Source organism: Arachis ipaensis, chromosome B3 (assembly GCF_059453495.1).
Source record: "Arachis ipaensis isolate K30076 ecotype BB chromosome B3, ASM5945349v1, whole genome shotgun sequence".
NCBI classification, from domain to species: Eukaryota; Viridiplantae; Streptophyta; class Magnoliopsida; order Fabales; family Fabaceae; genus Arachis; species Arachis ipaensis.
The window spans coordinates 34,427,932-34,451,541 of record NC_142438.1 but is presented as its reverse complement, the minus strand read 5'-3'; the positions used below and the strand labels follow the sequence as shown (position 1 = coordinate 34,451,541).

Genomic DNA, 23,610 nt, shown 5'->3' with positions numbered 1-23,610 from the left:
ATAACACTATCTGAATTCTAAGTTCCTATAGATGCCAATCATTCTGAACTTCAATGGATAAAGTGAGATGCCAAAACTATTCAAGAGGCAAAAAGCTACAAGTCCCGCTCATCTGATTGGAGCTAAGTTTCACTGATATTTTGGAATTTATAGTATATTCTCTTCTTTTTATCCTATTTGATTTTCAGTTGCTTGGGGACAAGCAACAATTTAAGTTTGGTGTTGTGATGAGCGGATAATTTATACGCTTTTTGGCATTGTTTTTACATAGTTTTCAGTATGATTTAATTAGTTTTTAGTATATTTTTATTAGTTTTTAATTAAAATTCACATTTCTAGACTTTACTATGAGTTTGTGTATTTTTCTGTGATTTCAGGTAATTTCTGGCTGAAATTGAGGGGCTTGAGCAAAAATCAGATTCAGAGGTTGAAGAAGGACTACAGATGCTGTTGGATTCTGACCTCCCTGCACTCAAAGTGGATTTTATAGAGCTACAAAACTCCAAATGGCGCGCTCTTAATTGCGTTGGAAATTAGACATCCAGGGCTTTCCATCAATATATAATAGTCCATACTTTGCCCGAGTTTAGACGACGCAAACTGGCGTTCAACGCCAGTTCCATGCTGCATTCTGGAGTTAAACGCCAGAAACAGGTTGCAAAGTGGAGTTAAACGCCAGAAACAGGTTACAAACTGGCGTTTAACTCCAAGAAAGACCTCTACACGTGAAAGCTTCAATGCTCAGCCCAAGCACATACCAAGTGGGCCCGGAAGTGGATTTCTGCATCATTTACTCATTTCTGTAAACCCTAGTAACTAGTTTAGTATAAATAGGACTTTTTACTATTGTATTTATATCTTCAGTTTTATCTTTAGTTTCATCTTTGGATTATATTTTGATCCTTTGATCACGTTTAGGGGGCTGGCCATTTGGCCATGCCTGGACCTTCATCACTTATGTATTTTCAACGGTAGAGTTTCTACACACCATAGATTAAGGTGTGGAGCTCTGCTGTTCCTCACAGATTAATGCAAAGTACTACTGTTTTTTTATTCAATTCAAGCTTATTCCCATTCTAAGATATCCATTCGCGCCCAAGAACATGATGAATGTGATGATTATGTGACGCTCATCATCATTCTCACTTATGAACGCGTGCCTGACAAACACTTCCGTTCTACATGCAAACAAGCTAGAATGAGTATCTCTTAGATATCTAATACAGAGGACCGAGTCCGAGATATTAGAGTCTTCGTGGTATAAGTTAGAACCCATGGACGGCCATTCTTGAGATCCGAAAAGTCTAAACCTTGTCTGTGGTATTCCAAGTAGGATCTGGGAAGGGATGGCTGTGACGAGCTTCAAACTCGCGAGTGCTGGGCGTAGTGACAGACGCAAAAGGATAGTAAATCCTATTCCAGTATGATCGAGAACCAACAGATGATTAGCCATGCAGTGACAGTGCATTGGATCATTTTCACAGAGAGGACGGGATGTAGCCATTGACAACGGTGATGCCCTACATAAAGCTTGCCATGGAAAGGAGTAGGAATGATTGGATGAAGACAGCAGAAAAGTAGAGGTTCAGAGGAACGAAAGCATCTCTATACGCTTATCTGAAATTCTCACCAATGAATTACATAAGTATCTCTATCCTAGTTTATATTTTATTTATGTTTTTATTATCAATTCACCATAACCATTTGAATCCGCCTGACTGAGATTTACAAGGTGACCATAGCTTGCTTCAGGCCGACAATCTCCGTGGGATCAATCCTTACTCACATAAGGTTTATTACTTGGACGACCCAGTGCACTTGCTGGTTAGTTGTGCGGAATTGTGACAAAGTGTGATTCACATTTGAGAGCACCAAGCCATTGGCACCATTGTTGAAGATCACGATTTCGCATACCAGACACCCCAAAACTTTGGTAGACGAGACAAGTTTAATGGTACGCAATACCTAGTTCAAACTGGTTATAATTAACACCGGTAAATACAATATTCTGTTATATCAATTCTCATTGGATGCAATATCTCACACAATTAATAAGTTAGAGAAAGTATAAGTTCATTACTTGATAAGCGAACAAGAGACTTCAACTAAACAAAGACTACAGCATAAACCTACCCAAAACCAAGACTACCAAACATTCCTCTAGAAAAATGACTAAATGCAAACTAATTTATCTTCCGTTGCCGGTTATACCTGATGAACTTCTGCAAGAAATCTTTCTGCGAAGTAGTGCCAAAGTTGTAGGGAGATGTATGTGCTTGAATAAATTCTAGAACCGATGCCTACGCCAACCAGAGACATGCATAGAACACATACGAAGGCAGAAAGTGTTAGATCAACATGTCATGTTTCATGTTGGATACTCACTACTGTTAATGGGTTCGGATTCACTATATATAATGAATGCTGCTTCAGGAGAAGAAGTGCATGTTTAGCAACCTTTCGGAGTTGGCATTCATGGTTGGTTTTGTATTGTGGGAGTGTCAAACGGGAACATATGTTTCAAGTTCTCCCGTGGACAAGACGACACAAGACTTTTGGTATGGAATCCAACAACACAATGCTCTAGAGAAATTTCCAACCCCCACAGGGACCACGGTAGATCATATTTCCCAGTATATGGTTTCGGTCATGTCCCAAACACAGATGCATACACCATCATACATATGTGCAAAAGGGACATAACTGATGCCTACATTTTTTTCTCTAGATATTGTTCAAGGCGTTCTACATGGTTTCACTGTGTTGATTGTCTCCCTGGTGTGGAAAAAATTGACCCTAATTCTGTTTTTCTTAATGGTCATGCATATTGGATTACTAGTACAGGAGATAGTTATGCTACACTGGTGCACGAAATTGTGATCTCAGGCAACGGCGCCAAAAACTCTGTACGCACGTCTTAATAAATTATTTTTCATTCACAACTTCGATACAACTAACCAGCAAGTGCACTGGGTCGTCCAAGTAATAAAACCTTACGTGAGTAAGGGTCGATCCCACGGAGATTGTTGGTATGAAGCAAGCTATGGTCATCTTGTAAATCTCAGTCAGGCGGATAATAATTGATTATGGAGTTTTCAAAAATAAATAATAAATAGACAGAAAATAAAGATAGAAATACTTATGTAATTCATTGGTGGGAATTTCAGATAAGCGTATAGAGATGCGTTCGTTCCTCTGAACTTCTGCTTTCCTGCTGTCTTCATCCAATCAATCCTACTCCTTTCTATGGCTGGCTTTATGTAAGGACATCACCATTGTCAATGGCTACTTTTTATCCTCTCTGTGAAAATGGTCCGATGCGCTGTCACTGCATGGCTAATCATCTAGAGGCATCACTGTGGTCAATGGCTGCATCCTATCATCTTGTGAAAATGGTCCAAATGCTCTGTCACAGCACGGCTAATCATCTGAGGTTCTCGATCATACTGGAATAGGATTCACCCTCCTTTTGCGTCTGTCACTACGCCCAGCACTCGCGAGTTTGAAGTTCGTCACAGTCATTCAATCCCAGAATCCTACTCGGAATACCACAGACAAGGTTTAGACTTTCCAGATTCTCATGAATGCCACCATCAATCTAGCTTATACCACGAAGATTCTGATTAAGAGATCCAAGAGATAATCATCCAATCTAAGGTGGAACGGAAGTGGTTGTCAGGCACGCGTTCGTGGGGGAATGATGATGATTGTCACGTTCATCACATTCATGTTGAAGTGAGAATGAATATCTTAGAAGCGGAATAAGTTGAATTGAATAGAAAAATAGTAGTACTTTGCATTAATTCATGAGGAGCAGCAGAGCTCCACACCTTAATCTATGGAGTGTAGAAACTCTACCGTTTGAAAATACATAAGTGAAAGGTTCAGGCATGGCCGAATGGCCAGCCCCCAAATGTGATCAATATGATCCTAAGATGAACTAAAAATCATAAGATGTCTAATACAATAGTAAAAAGTCCTATTTATACTAAACTAGTTACTAGGGTTTACAGAAGTAAGTAATTGATGCATAAATCCATTTCCGGGGCCTACTTGGTGTGTGCTTGGGCTGAGCTTGAATGTTATACGTGCAGAGGCTCTTTCTGGAGTTGAACGCCAAGTTGTAACGTGTTTTTGGCGTTCAACTCTGGTTTGTGACGTGTTTCTGGCGTTTAACTCTAGACAGCAGCGTAGAACTGGCGTTCAATGCCCTTTTGCGTCATCTAAACTCGGCCAAAGTATGGACTATTATATATTGCTGGAAAGCCCTGGATGTCTACTTTCCAACTCAATTAGAAGCGCGCCATTTGGAGTTCTGTAGCTCCAGAAAATCCACTTTGAGTGCAGGGAGGTCAGAATCCAACAGCATCAACAGTCCTTCTTCAACCTCTGAATTTGATTTTTGCTCAAGTCCCTTAATTTCAGCCAGAAAATACCTGAAATCACATAAAAACACACAAACTCATAGTAAAGTCCATAAATGTGAATTTAACATAAAAACTAATAAAAACATCCCTAAAAGTAACTAGATTCTACTAAAAACATACTAAAAACAATGCCAAAAAGCGTATAAATTATCCGCTCATCATACACCCAAGTCTGTTTTATGTTACAGTGTTGAAGATGAATCTTTTAGCGAGGTTTCTATTCCAGTAGGTGAAATATATACCATTCACAATTTAGTAACCCACAAGGACAAGGTTGCACTCCTCGCTCAGACACACAATGAATTTGGTTATGTCACATCAATTTGGCACTTGAATCAGGACATTGATGGAAACAAAATATTAGAGCAACACTGCAGGTTTGCAAGTCGAAGCATAAGAGAAAATTCAATACTATTCGTGGACAATAACCTAATTTTGTTGGTTAACAATTCGAAGGAAAGAGAGTTACTCGTCAGTTATAGGTACAGAGAGCTTCTGTTGATGGAATATGACATTGAAAATGGCACTAGAAATCTATTGGTGAGGAGAGCATGGCGAGACCCAGGAATGCCACACCCGATCACAATTAGGTCTATACTCAAGTATTTTGCAGGGTTATTTCCTGTCTAGAAATAATTGACATTTAGATCTACTCCGACTAAATGTTATGTGGAACTTTGTTGAACATCTATGTTTAGTATTCGGTTGATGTTCTTTATTTTTTTTTTTTGGTAAAAAAAAACCCCAGTTGATTGTTATGCTGTTGGTTAATGCTAATATTTTTTTATTTCAGATTATCTTACTTGTGTATGTTTTACTTTGGTTTGAAAAGCCCAAAATTAAGAGAAATGATTGCATAACAACTTCATTCTATCTAATTTGATGTGTCATGTAGTGTTCCTCATGTATAGGAGATTTTTATAATGGTATTATTCTATTTCTAACCATCTTAGTATAGAGATTATGTGACTAATCAGTTAACCTACTAACAATTTTACGAGAATATTCAATCAAAATATCCTATTCCAAAAAAAGATTGAGCAAGATAAGGGTAGACAGACACATGAATGGAATAAATAGTTACCTGAAAAAAGTTGTTTTGCCTTAAAATTCCGGAGAAACTTGGGCTTAACCGGTTTCAAGCTACTTGCTGCATTAATCCTCAGCTGAATTATCTACTAATTGTTTTTGTGGCTGGCCCAATTTGATTGGTAGCCCACTTTACTTTTAGAGAGACTTGAACTACGAAAAAATAAAAGTTTTTCCAGGTTAGTTGACTGAGCCCAATCCCAAGTGTGTCAGAAAGACTAAATATTCAGTTATTTAAACTAACTATCACCGGAAAAAAATATCGATGACATTTGATCATCTACTATGTTAAACCTTAATACCTAACCAGAACTCAACCGGGATGATCGTTAATCGACACATGCATACAAAATTCGACCTATAATTCGACCAAAAATATGACCTATCAGGAGTACAATTGTAAAGGATTCAGCAGTAATGGCAAGCTACGGTTTTTTGAAAAATCAGATCTTTCATTTGGAGCATTATACACCATCTGCAAGGGGATAAAGATGATGATCTACAACTTCAATACCTGATGAGCTGAAGCCTTTGAAATCCATTACGTTTACAGATAGGATAGCTTAGTTAAAGCATCATAGCTGGTCTCCGTTGCTTTACCCCAGTCTATGACATACACAACATAATCTACAATGAAAAATTAAAAATCATCAAAGTTACAAAACCTGAGAGTTAATAAAAAAATAGCATTCCACTTTTTGCTGAACAATTGATGTATATTAGAACAAAGTAGTGGCCTTTAATCATGGTCAGATAAACTACAAGTGATAAGATTTACTTAGGTTCAATGGAATAGTAATTTGAAAACCTATGCAGGAAAATTTCTGAAAGGAAAACAATTAAACTTGACTAACACGTTGCAATTCACTAATTTTCCCAAGCCTAACATAACATTCTACTTGATTTTCAGCTTCTTCATTCTCTCATTTGTTGAAATTTATGCTGCACACTAGTATATAAGAAGAAAAACAGATCTTGTCAATTATCTATTGTGGTGGCTGCATGATTTGTCATGGAAGTCACCAAATCATCAGTCTATATTGTCAGGCCTTTCTCCTTCCTACTCTTACAGAATTGCCGAAGATTTAGTTATAACATGGCTGCAATCTTAAGCATTCATGTCACTAATAAAAAGGTTGTTATTTTCTGGTATTCGAACTGACTTACTACAACATATTAGCCTTCATATGCTACTGAAATTAGTAGGAAAATTTGATAACTAACTCACAAAAATAAATACCATAAAATATATACGTATGTATAGGTAAAACATAATCAACTTCCAACCATGTTGCCCATATAAAAAAAAAGTCATCGACACTTTTTCATTTAAAAGATTCAAGCAATTGTGTATCTACATTCTAGTATAAAAATTCAGAAAGAATGCAATTATTCTTAAGTTTCTGAACCTAATAGAGGTGCTTCAGGTTCTAGTTTTCATCTAATCGTTAGACTTTGTTGATGAAGCCTCCATCTCTCTTGCAGCTGCTTCTCTAGTCTTCTTCCTCAACTCTGCTTGTATACTTTTCTTGTTCAGCAGCTTCTCTGGGTTTACTATTCTTTCCTCTACATGTGCTATCAGGTTATCCATTCCCAAATGTTCTTCAACATGATTCTGTTTTCCATCACCCGATCTCCTTGTAGCCTCCCCCGCTCTGACCCTTATAATGTGGTCATCAACCCAGAGAAAGAATTTGCAGTGTGCTTCTGTCACCTATATCAAATAGAACACAATGAATGTATGATGGTACAAAACACTCCAATTCAATCTAATACACATATGTGAATGTAATTAATCCCTAAAGGCTAAATATTAAAAATTCTTTCAAATTTTAAAGCCATTTTTATATCAAATTAGGTTCCATGTGAATTCATGTCAAAATCAACATTTTTAATCTAGGTACATCTATTTTCAAGAAATTAACTTTTTCCCAGTTCTCAATCATTCTTCATAATTAACCAGCACCAATATCAAATTATATACAATATCAACCCAATTTAACAGCATATCGCTTACAAAATCAAATCATTTTCATAACCAATAGGCATGCCATTCTAAACAACTAAAAATCACATCCACAACAACTTGAGCTAGAAAAAAATAACCAAAGTCTATATTCTAAACCTCCATTCCAAAAATTCAAAATTTAGCCAATTTTAGCATAAACTTAGTGATCATACATGAAGAATTGGGTGCTTACCTTTAACAATGGGCATCCAAAAATTAGCCTATTCGGGTTGCTGCCTGTCTTTGACATGTAACAGATAGCATATTTTTCGCAGAAGCATTTTGGGGCAACACCATCTGTTACATCCACAGGTTGCAGTGAACTTGAACTTGCATATCCAGCTATCAGTTCCTGTTGTCCGCCGGCTTCGCCTCTGCCTCGTCTCATGTTTGAGGAGCATGCATCACTGGCCATCAATCTGATTAACATTAAACACCACCATGAACAACTATTATCAACTATTGCATTCAAAATTAAAACAATCTGCTTTGATCAATGATGATTAAAAAAAGTGAATAACAGAACAAATCACGCAAAATTGGTTGTGAAAATCAACAACAAAAAGAAACGAATCAGCTATAAGAAGAAGCAGTAGGCCTTACAATGATTTTTCGAGAGGGTTTTCGACGTGGGTCGACAGAACCATTCCCGGCAAGGGGATGAGTTACGTTCTTCGACGGTTTCGGAAATACTTCACTCCGCCTGTGAGTCACAGAAAAGGACAACCGCGTAATCCTAGACGAAGAAGCAGTAGGCAGGGTCTTCGACGGGGTTCGAACAAATCTGTCACTAACGATAAGTCACCAAAGAAATCAGAGGAATAAGGTAGAAGAAGAGGCTATTGACATTATACGGGTATTTGGGAGAAGGTTTTGCGAGTGGGTCACCAGAAAAATCAAACGCTTCAACTACAGGAACGGTTGGAGGAACAACAAGGTAGAAGAGGAAGCTCTGGACATTACACGGGTATTTGGGGAAGGTTTTACGAGTGGGTCGCTGGAAAAATCAAACCCGTCACCTATAGGAAGGGTAGAGGAAGCAGTGAGGTAGTAGAAGAAGAGGAAGTGGACATTACAGGGGTATTTAGGGAAGGTTTTGCGAGTGGGTCGCCGAAAAAATCACACCCATCACCTACAGGAAGGGTAGAGAAGAAGGAGCAGTGGTCAGTAGGGGAGAAGAAGCAGTGAGGTTGAAGAAGAAGCAGTTCCTTCCAAGTGTATTTTGAGAGGTAGAAGAAGAAACTGTAGACATTCAAATGGTATTTGGGGAAGATTTTGATTTCTTTGGTATTTGGGAAGGGATTTGTAAAATCAACTATTTGTACATTACACACAGTATAAATACGTTATGTGGTATAACGTAAATACTATAAAATACAATGTAGTGTGAACACATTTATTGAATGCATTAATGCAAGGTTGAAAATTTTACTTGATCAATGGATGAGATGATGACACATATGCAAGGGTAAATTACCCACAAAATTACCATGGGTTTAGAAGAAAACACCAAATAAAAATATTATTTGTATATTAGAATTAGCATAGTGGTCAGAATCGAATTGGTAGTTAAATCAGTCAAATTATTGGTTCATTAATTTACTGACTCAACAGATAAATTATTAGTTAAATTGATAAAATTGGTCTCATATAAATAAAAAATATAAAATAATTTAAAATTTAAAATTAAAATTTAAAATACATATCTTCACTAATATTTTTAAGAATAATCAAGTCTCAATAAATTATAATTCGACTATTATTAAATAATTATATAAAATTTTAGTATTTTATAATAATTTTTTATTTTATTTTTTATATTAAAGTAACTATTTTTTATTTTAATAACTTACTAATTATTTTATATTTATTATATTATTATATACTATATATATTTATTAAAAAATAATATTAATAAATATTATATAATCATAAAAATAATTATATTATAATTAATAAAAATATAATTAATTTAGATATAAGTGAGTATAAATTAAAATAATATCTAATAAAATTATTGTACGTTTTTATTATATAATTAATAATTAATATATAAAATAATAAGGAACAACATAACTTGTGACAAAAGGAGTATGAAGTAACAAGGAGGACCCGAGTTCAAATGATATTTTCTTCAATTTTAAAATTTTCATCAGAAGAGTTTGGTTGGATCGGTTTTGACCGATTTTAACTGGTTTTCAACCTTTAGCGGTCTTAAGACTGGACTGGACTGATTGGAGGTCTGGTCTACTGATTTTTCAGTTGAACCGATCGGTCTAGTCCAATTTTGATAACTATAAAAATTAGTCATTAAAATTAGCTACATAAATACACGTGTTATTTAACTCGTTTTTAATATGTATTTTGTATTTTATATTTTAATATATATTTTATAATAATAATTGATTTTAGTGTAAATGTAGCAGGATTGTTTTACAAATATTTGCACTTTTGTTATCTACCTTTTATCTTTCTATAATTTGAACAAGAATAAATGTTGGTATTAAAAATGAGTTCCCCAATTAGAATGAGCCTTGACTGAAAATTAAGTCGATTGTGGAGAGAATCGAAATCAGAGACGATGTATGAAAAAGGTTGACTAGTGATTACTTTGACTTGAACATCAAAATTTTTACGTAACTCTCAGGCTGAGAGTGAAAATATGGTGCAAATTTTAGGGAACAAGGTGAAGGATAAATATGAAAAGAAAAAGGAATAACTATCAAGGGTTGTCTCTATAAATAAGAATATTGAAATCAATATAGGCATGCATTACAATCTACTTCAAGCCACACTAAAATTCTGCAAAATTTTTAGTTACACTGACACAGAGAAGAATGAAATGTATGTGCATGTGAGTGTTGAATGTCATCACTTTTCTTTTATTTTCTGTTTTTTTTTTCTTTCTTTTCGTTTGTTTTATGATTTTTTTTTATTGAAATTTATTTTATCATTCATTTTTTCATTTTATTATTGTTAATTTTATTGGTTATTTCATATTATAATCGAGTCCTTCGTTTGCATTAAGTTCATCGATTGAAACTTTGCAAGCTATTGATCTAACAGATGCAGATTAAGTAAATCTCGGGTCAAACTCATCTTTTTGAGAGAGGAATCGTATCTGCTTTCCAAATGAGATTTTACTATAAACTCATTTTGACGCTATCTGTTGAAGTCGACAAAAAAATGAATAAAATAATAAATAATCATTTTTTACCATAAAAAATTTAAACGCTCACAAAATTGACCATAAAATATTCAAATAAATATTGTACCATCAAAGATTAGTTTCATTTAACAAAAATAACCAATAGTTAATTTTTGTTGGTCTTGTTAAAAAATTAATTAAAATACTCAAATTACTTTTATCCTATTATGTTCCACCTCTTTTACCTTCATATTTGATACCACTATTATTAATCTTTATCTTTGCATCCCTTTTCTGGATTAACTTTTTTTTTCAATACTTTCTAGCTCTTACTGCTTCATAAACTAACAAATAATTTAAAAAAACAAAATTTTCTATTTCCAGCAAATAAAAAGCATGAACAAGTTAAAAGGAAAAAATAGTAAAAATATTAAAGTAGAAAACATGGTTTGGGGAGAGAGAGAGGTTAAGAGCCGCTGTCGCTGTCAACACTGGACAGAAAGAAAAAAGGCAAAACAGGACCGGTATAACAGCGCAGCAACTCTGCGAAACTCGACAGTCTTCTCCAACCACCGCAGCGGCAGAGCAGCTCGCTGACGACAACATCTACAACAACGACTGCGATGACAGCATCTCTCTCTCATGCGCACAGGGCCTTGCAATCTCTTTCTCTCTCCTCCCATCGAGCCCAACAGCAAACTTCCTCGTCATCGTACCCTCCTTCCCCTTTATCTTCTTTGTTTTTCTTTTCTTACTTGATTGCCTTAGTTTTTCTCTCTTTCTCGCTCATCTCTCTCTCCTTCGCTTTGTGTTTCTCTCTTCGGTCTTCTTTTTAGTATTGGCCGCACGACGATTTTGTCTTCATCAGCGAACTTTCTTCTCTCTTTCTTTCTTGTGTGCATGTATTAATGAATTCATTCTGTGTTTTATTTTTGCTGTGTTGGCAGTATAGTGGTAGTATAAGGTAGTGATGTTTAGAATTTTAAAAAAAAAAAATAGTTTGAAAAGTAGAAGATAATAAAATAGATCGGGAGTAATTTGAGTATTTTAACTAATTTTTTAATAGAATTAACAAAATATATCAATTTGTTATTTTTTTTTCAAACGAGACTAATTTTTTATAAATATGATATTGGTTTTAATTTTTTATGGTTAATTTTGTCACTATTCGAATCTTTTATTATCAGAAATAGTTATTTACTCTTTGAACAATTTTACCATCTTTTTTTCTTGAAACGAACATAAATTCTATGCGTTTATTTTAGTATATTTATAAAAATAACATAAAATTAATAAGTTGGTTGAGTGATTAACCCATTGTCTAATTAATCCGCCTTATGCATAAAGTAATTTATTAACTAACAACAAATTTTTAAAGGTTTAATTACTCTGTTAGTCCCTATAATTTCGTGAAATTTTCAATTAGATCCCTATATTTTTTTTTTCTTTTAATTGGGTTCCTGGACTATTTTTTTTTCATTAGGTCCCTCTTGACAGTAATTGACTTAATTTTATAGGGACCTAACTAAAAAAAATTGGTGCAGAGACCTAAATAAAAGAAAAAAAAATATAGAGACCCAATTAAAAAAAAAATTAGTATAAGTACTCAATTGAAAGGAAAAAAAAGTACAGAGACCTAATTAAAAATTTCGTAAAACTATAGAGACTAAAAGAGTACTTAAACCATTTTTAAATAAGTTAATGAACTATAACTCAAATAATATAATTTTTTTATACTCACCTAAAAATTATGAGTTTGAATCTCATTCTTAACTTAAAAAAAAATTTAATAAATTAAATTTACAATAAATTAATAAGAAATTAAGAAAAACTAAAATAAAAACCGAGTTACACATAATAACAAATTTACGGTATATCTTTACACTATCATTTGAAGGATTAAATTTAATTAATCTTACAGAAAATACATCTTAGATATTATATTTTAATAAATATGGGTTAAAAAATATTCTTTTGAAAGAAACAATTGCCCATAAAAATATTAGGATGGATTTAGTTTACGTTTTTATTTTTTATTTTTATTTTTTGAGTTTTATGAAAAAAATGAAAACACTAACAACAGTAAAATTTTATTTTTTATTTTTATTTTATGTTTTTACTTTTTTTATAAAATAAAAAATATAAAAACAAAAAATAAAATACAAACCAATCGCGTTCTTATTTCTCAACAATCGGGTAAAACAAGTTCGTAGCTCCTTTTCATCTACTTTCTTTTTCTCAACAATCACAGGAATCATACTACTGAAATAAAACACCAATAATTCACGTAAAAAAGCAGGGATATAACGATTGAGTTCCGCTATATATCCAAGCGATTTATGCAATCAAGCAACTAAGTCATTTAGTTTACAATACTTGGAGTTTCGTTTTTTTTTTTCCTTTTCTTTTTTTTTCTTTCTCTTTTTTTTCATCTTTTTTTATTATTGTTATCGTCACCGCCATATTCATTTTCTCCTCTTTTTTTTTCTCTTCTTCTTGTTTCTTTTTTTTTTTTTTGAATTTCTTTGATCTCTTTTTTCATTTTCTTCTTCCTCCTCCGTCATCATTATCGTCATCACCAATAACATCAACATTTTACTAACATCTTTATTGATTCTAATTCTCTGTGGTGACATCATTAAATAATTCCAGAACTAAAAATATTATCAAAATGAAACAATTGTATAATACTAAATAAACCGAAAATTGTCCATTATATAAATTTGAATTCAGAAACACTTGTGTTTCAAATGAACCGAAAATATTATCAAAACAAAACCATTGTATAATATCAAATGAATCGAAAATGGTCCATTATAAAAATTCAAATTCAGAAACAAGTCAATTTTGAAAAAAAATACATCCAAATCAATTTTGAATCAGACAATGTCATTAATTTGACAAAAATTTGATGATAACGATAACAACGATACGTATTAAAAGAAGACAATGATGATGATGATGATGATGATGGAGGAAAAGGATGAAAAGAAAGGATGAGACGAAATTCCAATAAGAAGAGGAGGAGGAGGTATTGTTGGTGACGATGATAGCGAAATTGAAAAATAATAATAACAAGAAAATAAAAATATGAAAATAAAAGATATGTATTAAAGTTGTTGTTTACATAATAAAGAGTCATGCTATTTATAAGGATATTTTAAACTAACCTCATAAATATTTAGCTACCAACTACTAACTCTCAACTACTTATTTATTACTCTAACACAACTACTTATTATTGTTCTAATACGCCCCCACAAGCTGGAGGATGAAAAATATCAAGAACTCCTAGTTTTGATAGATTAAGGTGAAAGAGATGAGGGGACAATGGCTTAGTAAAGATATCAGCCAATTGTCCTGAAGAAGAGACAGGAAGAAGTTTCATCATTCCAGCTTGAGCCTTTTGACGGACCACATGACAATCAACTTCCGAGTGTTTAGTTTGCTCATAAAAAATAGGATTTGCTGCAATGTGTAGAGCACTCTGATTATCACAAAAAGAATAGGAGTGCGATAAGTTGGAATTTGAAGAAAATGCAGCATATTGATCACCCATTGGAGCTCACAGGTGGTGTTTGCAAGAGCCCTATATTCTGCTTCTGTTGAAGACCTGGCAACAGTGGATTGCTTTTTTGTTGTCTAAGAGATCAGAGCTTTTCCCAAAAAGAAACAATAACCAGTTAAAGAACGACAAGTATCTGGACAACCTGCCCAGTTAGAATTGCTGAATCCACATATATGAACAGAAGAGTCACGGGGAAAGAAAAGACCTCTGCCTGGATTAGACTTCAAGTATCTCAAAACCCGATTTACTGCACGAATATGAGATTCAGTAGGAGAAGCCATGAATTGGCTAAGCTGCTATGTAGCATATGTAATGTCAGGCCGGGTAGTAGTAAGGCAGAGGAGGCGGCCAACAAGATGACGATAAATTAAAGGATTAGGAAGCAAAGGACTATTGTCCTGATGTAACTTTGTAGAACTGTCCATGGGAACAGATGCTGGTTTAGCACCCAACAAGCCAGAATCTTCCAATAAATCAACACAATACTTTCTTTGAGATAAAGAAATTTCTTGAGCAGAATGAGCAACTTCAATACCCAAAAAGTATTTAAGGGTACCCAAATCTTTGATTTTGAAATGCTTATTTAAAATAGATTTCATGGTAGCCATCTCAGAAATAGAATTGGCAGTGAGAACAATATCATCAATATACTCCAATAAGACAGAAACTTCAGCACCAATAAATTTGACAAAAAGACTGTAATCAGATAGAGTATGCTGGTACCCACAAGAAATTAAAAGTTTGGATAATTTTTCATACCACATACGACTTTATTGGCGCAAACCGTACAGTGATTTCAGCAGTTTATAACACTGATTTGGATGACTAGAACTGATTCCAGGAGGCAAGGTCATGTATACATCTTCAGATAAATCTCCGTGCAAAAAAGTATTGTTAACATCTAGTTGATGGATAGGCCACCTCTTCATGGAAGCCAGAGCTAATACAAGTCGAATTGTAGCTGGTTTTACTACCGGAGAAAAAGTCTCCAAGAAATCCACCCCTTCTGTTTGTGAGAATCCTTTTGCTACAAGACGAGCCTTATAGCGTTCCACAGAACCATCAGGGCGACGCTTGATCCGATAATTACACCAGGAGGACAATCCACAACAAGTTCATCTTTCATAGCATTGCGCCAATGAGAATATTTATTAGCGTCTTGAAAAGACTTTGGCTCAATTTCAAAATGCAAGGATAAAATGAATTTTTGATGAGAAGGGGAAAGGGAGGTCAGAGACAGAGACAGAACAGAAGAAATAGGATACCTACAAGTTGAAGATGATGGAGTTGGAGTAGTGAGAGAAGATCCGCAAATGTAGTCAGCGAGACAATTGGGGGATGTCTTTGACGGAGACTATGACAGATGGTAGGATGAATGGTTGAGGACGGTGTAGGAGAGATTATGTTTGATTTGGAAGCAGGAGACGAGGTTAAGGATTGTGAAGGAGGGAAAAAGATGAACTGAGGTGTATTAGGTTGATGATGAAGTATGGGTGGGTCAATGGGTAATGGTTCAGGCCCAATGGAAAGGGAAATGGGTTGTTTGGTTGGTGTTTCTGTTTCGGACATGTATGGGTTTGGTATGTTTAAAATAGATTTAGTACTAGTGGCAAAAGGTATTACCATTTCATAGAAAACAATGTTTCTGGACATTTCAAACTTTTTATTTTCCAAAATGTAAACAACGTACCCTTTAATTCTATTCTTAAAACCAAGAAAAACAGCTTTCTTCGCCCTTGGATCAAATTTAGAACGATTAGCCATGAGAGTTGATACATAGCATAAGCAACCAAAAACCTTTATATCATTATAATTAGGAGATTTATTAAATAAAATTTTAAAAGGAGTTTTAAAATTATTTACAGAAGAAGGGACTCGGTTAATTAGATAAACTGCATGATTGATAGCATAGGACCAAAATGATAGATATAAATTAGATTGAAACATGAGAGCACGAGCCACATTTAAAATATGTTGGTGCTTACGTTCCACTCTCCCATTTTGTTCAGGTGTTTCAACACAACTACGTTGATGAATTATGCCTTTTGAAGAAAAAAATTATGTAAGAGAAATTCCGGTCCATTGTCGGAACGTATATACTTAACTTTGGAGTTAAATTGTGTTTCGACCAATGCAAGAAAATTCTTGATATGATTTTGTACTTCGCTTTTTTATTGCAATAAAACTACCCAAGTGAAACGGTTGAAATAATCAACAATAGTTAAAAAATATTTATGATTATGGATTGAATTTTGTTGAAATGGTCCCCATATATCAAAATGCAATAATTCAAAAATTATATTAGCTTTATTAAAACTTGGAGAGAATGAAAGTTTCTTTTACTTAGAAAAATGACAAACATCACAAGGCTCATCATGAGGCATAGAAATAAAGGGAAATTGTCTATGTAAAAATTTTAATCTTTGTCTAGAAAGATGTCCTAAACGAAAATGCCATAAATTGAAAGGTGTAATGGGTGTTGAATGAGTGGTGTTTATTGTATGAGTAGGAAATTGATTATTTGTTGTGATGGAGGTTTCAAGGACATACAACCCTTCTTTCATGCTACCCAAACCAATCATCTTCAAATTGTTGTCCTGTAAGAAACAAGAAGAGTGTGAAAAAGTAAGTTGACAATTGATTATTGAAGTTATTTTTGAAATAGAAATAATATTAAAATTGAAGTGAGGTAGGTAAAGAACATCATGAAGAGTTAATGAAGTTGAAAATTTAACAACACCTTTATAAAAAGAAGTAACTTTAGAACCATTAGGCATATGAACAATAACTGGATCAATTTTAGAAAAAGATATGAACCAAGATAAATTGGAAGTAATATGATCCGTGGCACCAGAATCAATGATCCAAGTGCCTGTAAATTTATTTTGTGCAGTAAAATTATTTAAAATAGAATAAGTGTGAAATGAACACAAATAATGGGTACCCAAAGTTGGGTCAGGAAGAAACCCAATTTGGTTGGAGGATGAGAGGCTTTTATCCTTGCTGTCTGAAGATTGAGATTCAGCCTTTTTCAAAAATGCCAAAAGGATGTTGTGTTGGCTGGAGTGAGGCCCAAAGCCTGCTCTGTGTGTGTTCTCTGAGGAGTTATTTCTTCATGAACTAGGGCATGAGAGGAAACTGGCGGCGTGGGAGAGTCAGGAGGCGGTGTCCACACAAAGCTGGCATTAGCAGAGGCAGAGGCACGATCAAAGAATCGTGGTCTCCTTGGATGACGCGGGTGGCCGAGAGGGTAGCCATGTTTGTTATAACAAACATCCACGGTGTGTCCCCTTTAACACAGTAAGAGCAAACCTTCGAAGAACCGCTGCTGCCGCGTCCTGGGTTTGAAGAAGCATACCCACGACCACGGCCAAGAGGAGGACGACGAGCTTCTATGGCAGTAGCAATAGTTCGTTGATCGTCCAAAATTCCAGATGCATTTTGAAGTTGACGTTCGTGTTGAACGACAAGAGCGAACACCCTGGTGACAAGCGGAAGAGGATCAAGAAGAAGAACTTGTGATCGAACTACAGAAAAATGCTCATCAAGACCTTTAAGGAGTCGAATGATAAAATCTTGTGTGCGATGTGTTTTGGCTGGGCAATTACAGACGGAAAGAAGACGTGAGATATCAAGCTCTTTCCACAATGTCTTCAAAGAGGTATAAAATTTTGTTACTGACTGATTTTCTTGTCTAAGAGCATAAATTTCTTCTTGTAATTCTGCAATACGAAGAAGATCACTTTGAAAAAAACGCTCTTTAAGGTCAGTCCATACAGAAGAGGCAGTAGAAAAATAAACAACACTTTGAGTAATAGAGGAAGAGAGAGAATGAAATAGCAAAGACAACACTAGATTATTGCAACGCTCCTATATTGAAAACAAAGAATCATCAGTTAGAGGAGAAGGAATAGAACCAGTGAGAAAGCCATATTTGTTTTTGGGGATGATGGCCATAGAAAAGAATCGACACCAAGAGTGATAGTTATTGCTAGTAAGGACAGGAGTAACAAGGACAGATGTTGGATTTTCACTAGAATGAATATAGAAGAGGTTAGTGGGATCTTGTGCTACGTTAGAAGATAATTCTACCGTTAGAGGAGAAGAAGATAATGGAGACTGATTATTTGGGTTTGAAGTTTTCACTATGGGTACCAACAGAGTTCTTTTTTGAGCTCTAATACCATAACAAGAAAATAAAAGATATGTATTAAAGTTGTTGTTTACATGATACAGAGTCATGCTATTTATAAAGATATTTTAAACTAACCTCATAAATATTTAGCTATCAACTACTAACTCTCAACTACTTATTTATTACTCTAACACAACTACTTATTATTGTTCTAATAAATTAAAAGGAAAGAGAAGAAGAAGAAGAATAAAAAAAAATAGCAGATAACTCAAATGACTTACATAAACTTAAATGTTAAAATTGTTTGTAGTTGAGAATTTTTGATAACGATTGGCTAAGACTAGAACAACATAAATAGCCAAGCAACAAAATTGACGATTGTAGACCCAAAAAGTAAAATGGTGGAATTCAAAATCCTGGCCAATAATATAATGGATTTCAAATTAAAAATTCTTGTGTACATTAGAACGCGTAGATGCTCCAAAGAGAGAACTACTACTACTAATGCTGAGTCTCTGTTTATTAGTTACTAGAGAAGCAAAAGAAGATCCCCTTGACGGTGGCTTCTTTGATATTTTTGCCTTGGGACTAGTGTACGAAGATGATATTCTCATCATTCTTCTGTTACTAGTATCCAAGCCTCTCCATGATTTCATTATTCTGTTTCTGTTTCTGTAACGGCTGCTACCATTTTCTTTCTTAGCAAGATTTTCTATGCTCTGCACCCTCTCTAAACAAGTGAAAGATTCTGCTTTCCCTTGGTAAAACATGGACAACCCTCTCCTGCATACACATACATTTGTATCAGATATCATTTTAATTTTAAATTAGCTAGGTAGAAGTTAGCAACTAGAATCCAAGTTAATTAAAAGGGCATGCATATGCATGAAGGAAATGGCTTACTTTATCGGGAGATGGTTCATGAGTTCTGACAGCTTGTATAGAGGGCCGTTTGAATTCGATGACGATGACGAGGAGGATGCATCCTCAGCGAACTCATCATCTGTTGAAGAAGATGAACACGCGGAGTTCATTGAATCTTCTGATGAGATGGATCCCGTGGATATTGAAGCGTCACATATATCATCATCGTGATCACCATCCTTAACAACCCAGTTATTATTGTTACCATCCATGATCATAAAGAAGAAGAAGGAAGTAAGATGGTGCTTTTATGGTAACTATATATGGAACACAGGAGCTAGGGGGACGAACTAAGAATTTAAGATCACTTGATTACAAAAGATATGATATGGCAATCATTCCTCATAGTAACAACATTGGTGTTGTCTTGTATTGTATGTAAAAGAAAAGACAACCAATGGAAATTTGGAGATTTGGACAACAGCATGGTTGGGTGTTTTTATATTACTTAGGTATGAATTGTAGGACAAGATAGACTTTTTTTTATTATTTATTTAAAAATAAATAATAAATGTATGTAGACGGTGGTACATCACATTACATTTTGTCATGGTAAGTATAGCTTGTGGCACACTTGTTATTAGGGGATAGGCAGAGGATAAGGACTAAAAATTGGAGACAGCCATATCCTGAGCCACCGTCTTAACTTGTTTAATATAATTTTTGAGGCGTGAGATTAGCACTGGCCCCTCATATACTCTGTTTTGCTTCTTAAACCCATGACAAAACACAATATTCGTTTCAAATACAAAAACGTTTTTCACCCCAACCGACGAGTAGTAATGCGAATGCCTAAATAATTAACAGATGTGATTGCTAAACAAAGTAATTCATTAGCATAATTGAAATTAGAGATAAAGAGAATGATAAGAGTTGTTGAATGTAAGTTGAGAAAAGATCAAACAGAATAATAAAAAAAACATACCTCCAAAATTGAAAACTATATATTCCAAATCAATGTTATTATTTCTGAAAACGTAATCTTCAAATTTGAACCAAGTAAGGTGCCACATATTATTGTTATCCTTATTCTACAAGATATACTGAGCAAAATTTTTGTAAAAAAGTAATCTAATGCAATAGCGAATTTTTCGTTTAAAAAATACAAGTTAAGCAACTAGTGTAGTTGAATTTTTCTCCGTCCAAACAAATTAAACCTAGTTTCATTTTGAAAAACTAAGCTTTGACCTTATATGCAAAGTGAGTGAGCACGATAAACATCATTCCATCACTTTTGTAAGAAGGCTCTGTTTATTTGAAGAATTGTTCATGGTTCTTGTTCTAGTGTTATTGGATACTGAATTTGTCAAAATATTAAATAATCAATATTTAATTTAAAAAATACAAAAACTAATAAATTTTGAGTATTTGATATTTATTCTATAAAGTAAATTCAATAAATTTAACACCAAAATAAATGTTGGGTAGCTAGCTCGATCTCTTTGTCATATCGTATGGTGCCTGCTTGGTTTCCTTAGCAGACTATTCAACCCTTGCCAGTTGGCATATTCTAATTGGATGTTAACACAGCAAGTCAGCAATATGAGTTTGGCAGCATTGGTTTACATGACCCCTAAAGCTAATATACTATGCATAAACGAGAATGTTACTATGTACTATGTTGATGTATCACAAATTAAGATGAAGCTGAAGTGGATCGGATTTGTACGAGAAGGATATGACGTGAGGATATAAGGATAAGAAGGTTGATTTAGTTAATAAATAAGCATGACTGTATTAGAGAATTAATGGCCATGCAAGTAGCTAGGCCTCGTCACAAATGAAATTAAATTAAATGATATATAATTGATATGCGTCGATACCTAAAACCCATTGATTTAAGGGCCTCGTGAGTTGTTCCCTCAACAGTTAACACCATCCATTCTTGTCACGAAAACGCCCCCACAGACGCAATCACAATCTCATCCCTTATTTACCTCCAATTATTTTCTCTGGCCTGTGGGTTCATCTCTATTCTCTACCTCCTCTTTCCTCTGTTTTTTAAGAATTTAACTAATATTTTATTTTATTTTATTTTATTTTATTTCATGAGTAACTGATCATCCGATCCATACAGATAGGTGGCCAGGTGAAGATCTCAATTTGAATTAAAGGAAGAGATCCATGTATATTCCCGGACGCGTAGCTCGATCACAAATATTATTGCATATATGCTAAGTGTTGGTTATGGATGAATTTCTAATAATAGAAAACACAATTATTAAGATTTTGAGAGCAGCCGGATAAAATAGTGTATTATTATTAGCATAACAACAATATTATTCCTGAGAGTATAAAATCGGTATTTATTTTTATAAAAATATTTTTATATTCTTACACCTTTACGTATAGATGATATTGTGAATTATTAGATGATTTAATATATTTATATAATTTTTATATAAAAGTATCTTTATATAAGTAGATACCTATAAAATATTCCAACACTTCTTTAAGTCTTAACGATGCAATTGAAATTTAAACCAAAGAATGAACCTAGAATTAAGTGAACCAATATTGGTGTTGATAATTATTGTTGAAGAAAAAATGTGCTACGAAAGCCCATATTTTGGATATGGCAATTTATGCCCTAAATGCACAAGGATCCAACTTAACCAAAATAAATGTTTTAATATTAGGGGTGATAAAATGAGTCGAACTTATCATATTAACTTGTCAAAATCTAGGGGTAGTAAAACGGGTCAAGTCTGTCGGGCCGATCCGCTAAATTCGCTAAAAAAGGCAGGTCGGGCTAGGATTTGGAACCCGCCAAATTAAAAAAATCCGCCAAACTCGCACCGCCAAATTAGCGGGTTTTGGCGGGGCGGGGCGGACCGGTCCGCCGAGTCGAAGATTTTTATTTTTCTTTTTTTTATTACATAAAAGTGTGATTACTATTATAAAATTAATAATTATAGAATTTTTAAACACTTTTTTTTATTTTTTTGTTTTTATTCTTCTTTTAGTTATTAACTTTATTTATTTTATTTTACAATTTTGTATATATGCTCAACGCTTTGCCACCCCTATCAAAATCACAAAAAAAGCAGGTTAGCTGAGATTTTAGATTCAATTTTTTCGATATGGAAGGGTGTGTATGTCTTCTCCAGATATGGAATCATGGGGTACCAGACCAATCTGTGGGGCAGATTTTTTGTTAGTGTCAGATCCAAGAACTCGGACCGTGCGAGTTCATTAAATTTCAAATTTGGCTCCACAAATTGGAGGGTCCGATTTGGAGCTGGTGAAATTTTGAATTTTCGGAAGGTGGTAATCGGACCCTCCGTGTTATTAGTAGTGTGTAATTTTTTTATAAATTCGCAGAGTCTGATTTTCATTCCACCCTGACACCACACCAATGTGAAGCCCCCCTCCTTCTCATAACCGAGTGCAACACCAACTAGGCTTCGATGTACAAATTAAAAAGCGGAGATTTTAAACCTGTTAAAATAAAAAAAAGGCGCAACAGGTTGATTAAAATTGTTAAAAATTGCTAGTGCCAACAGTTTATTTTCCCAATTCTCTTCTTAGGTTCATCCCTCTTTGTAATTATGAACAGCAACAAGTAAAAACATAACTAGTCCAGAACCTAGACACGATGAGCAACTGTGAGCGAACAATCGACAACGAATATGTGATTGCAATTTTGCGATGGTGAATCTGATTTTGATGGCGAAGTTGCAAAGAAGAGAGTTGGTGTGTGCTTGACAGAGGAGGAGGTATGAGTGCATGACTACTTTGATGTCGCCGCAGGGTAGGAGTTTTGGAGTGAGAGGCCGCTGCTCGCCGCCACTGTCTCGAGCTTTCAAAAGACTTGCTTCGTGAAGTTGAAGATGATGATTGATTCGGTGAAGAGAGAATATTAAAATTTTTCAATTATGTTGTTCTGCTTTTTGCTTATTGCGCTTGATGCTACTTATTGATTATGCTAAAAAAATGATTGTGCAAATAAATTCTAATTATGTGTTTTGATTGTGCAAAAAAAATATTTGTTTTTTTATTATGTTTAGGATTTATTGGATTAATCATTAATCTTAGTAATTGCATAGTAATTTAGCTTTATGTTTCGGATTTATATTCTGATTATCTTACTAAGATGGGAGCTAACAATGATGGCAACACATTTGATTGGTTTGCCCCGCTGGTGGAGTTCGATGTCATTGTTAACAAGAAAGCAATGGAGCTTGACGTCATTTTTACATGTTATTTTAAGAGGGATTAGATAGAATTTACCAAATATTATATGCATAAAATTTTAAATATTAATTCCTTTGGTGATATAAAAAAAAAACAAAAAAAAAAAGGAACAAC

The 23,610-nt window shown here is 34.2% G+C and overlaps 2 protein-coding genes across 4 annotated transcripts; both read right to left on the bottom strand.

Annotated features, from left to right (window-relative positions):
- Positions 1–6,957: 6,957 nt before the first annotated feature.
- Positions 6,958–7,939, bottom strand: LOC148570275 (uncharacterized). Its single transcript, XM_088508457.1, has 2 exons — positions 7,718–7,939; positions 6,958–7,230 (listed from the first exon to the last, which is right to left on the bottom strand). The coding sequence occupies exons 1-2, from the start codon at positions 7,937–7,939 to the stop codon at positions 6,958–6,960; spliced, it is 495 nt and encodes a 164-aa protein (XP_088364583.1).
- Positions 7,940–14,868: 6,929 nt separating this feature from the next.
- On the bottom strand, positions 14,869–19,709 carry LOC107634350 (protein OXIDATIVE STRESS 3). Of its 3 annotated transcripts, none has more exons than XR_015907684.1 (3): positions 19,279–19,709; positions 17,185–19,158; positions 16,524–16,837 (listed from the first exon to the last, which is right to left on the bottom strand). XR_015907684.1 is itself a non-coding variant. In XM_016337873.3 (2 exons), exons 1-2 carry the CDS (start codon positions 19,515–19,517, stop codon positions 18,819–18,821), a joined length of 579 nt encoding a protein of 192 aa, XP_016193359.1. In that variant the 5' UTR covers positions 19,518–19,709; the 3' UTR covers positions 14,869–18,818. The 3 variants fall into 3 exon arrangements, 1 of the variants encoding a protein (XP_016193359.1); XR_015907685.1 differs by having other exon boundaries at positions 17,208–19,158; XM_016337873.3 differs by having other exon boundaries at positions 14,869–19,158.
- Positions 19,710–23,610: the final 3,901 nt, after the last annotated feature.

Coding starts and splice junctions, on each gene's coding strand:
- LOC148570275 (XM_088508457.1), bottom strand. CDS start 7,939: ATGGCCAGTGATGCATGCTCCTCAAACATGAGACGAGGCAGAGGCGAA. Junction 7,231..7,717: donor TTGGATGCCCATTGTTAAAG/GTAAGCACCCAA, acceptor TATTTGATATAG/GTGACAGAAGCACACTGCAA.
- LOC107634350 (XM_016337873.3), bottom strand. CDS start 19,517: ATGATCATGGATGGTAACAATAATAACTGGGTTGTTAAGGATGGTGAT. Junction 19,159..19,278: donor ATGAACCATCTCCCGATAAA/GTAAGCCATTTC, acceptor ATGTGTATGCAG/GAGAGGGTTGTCCATGTTTT.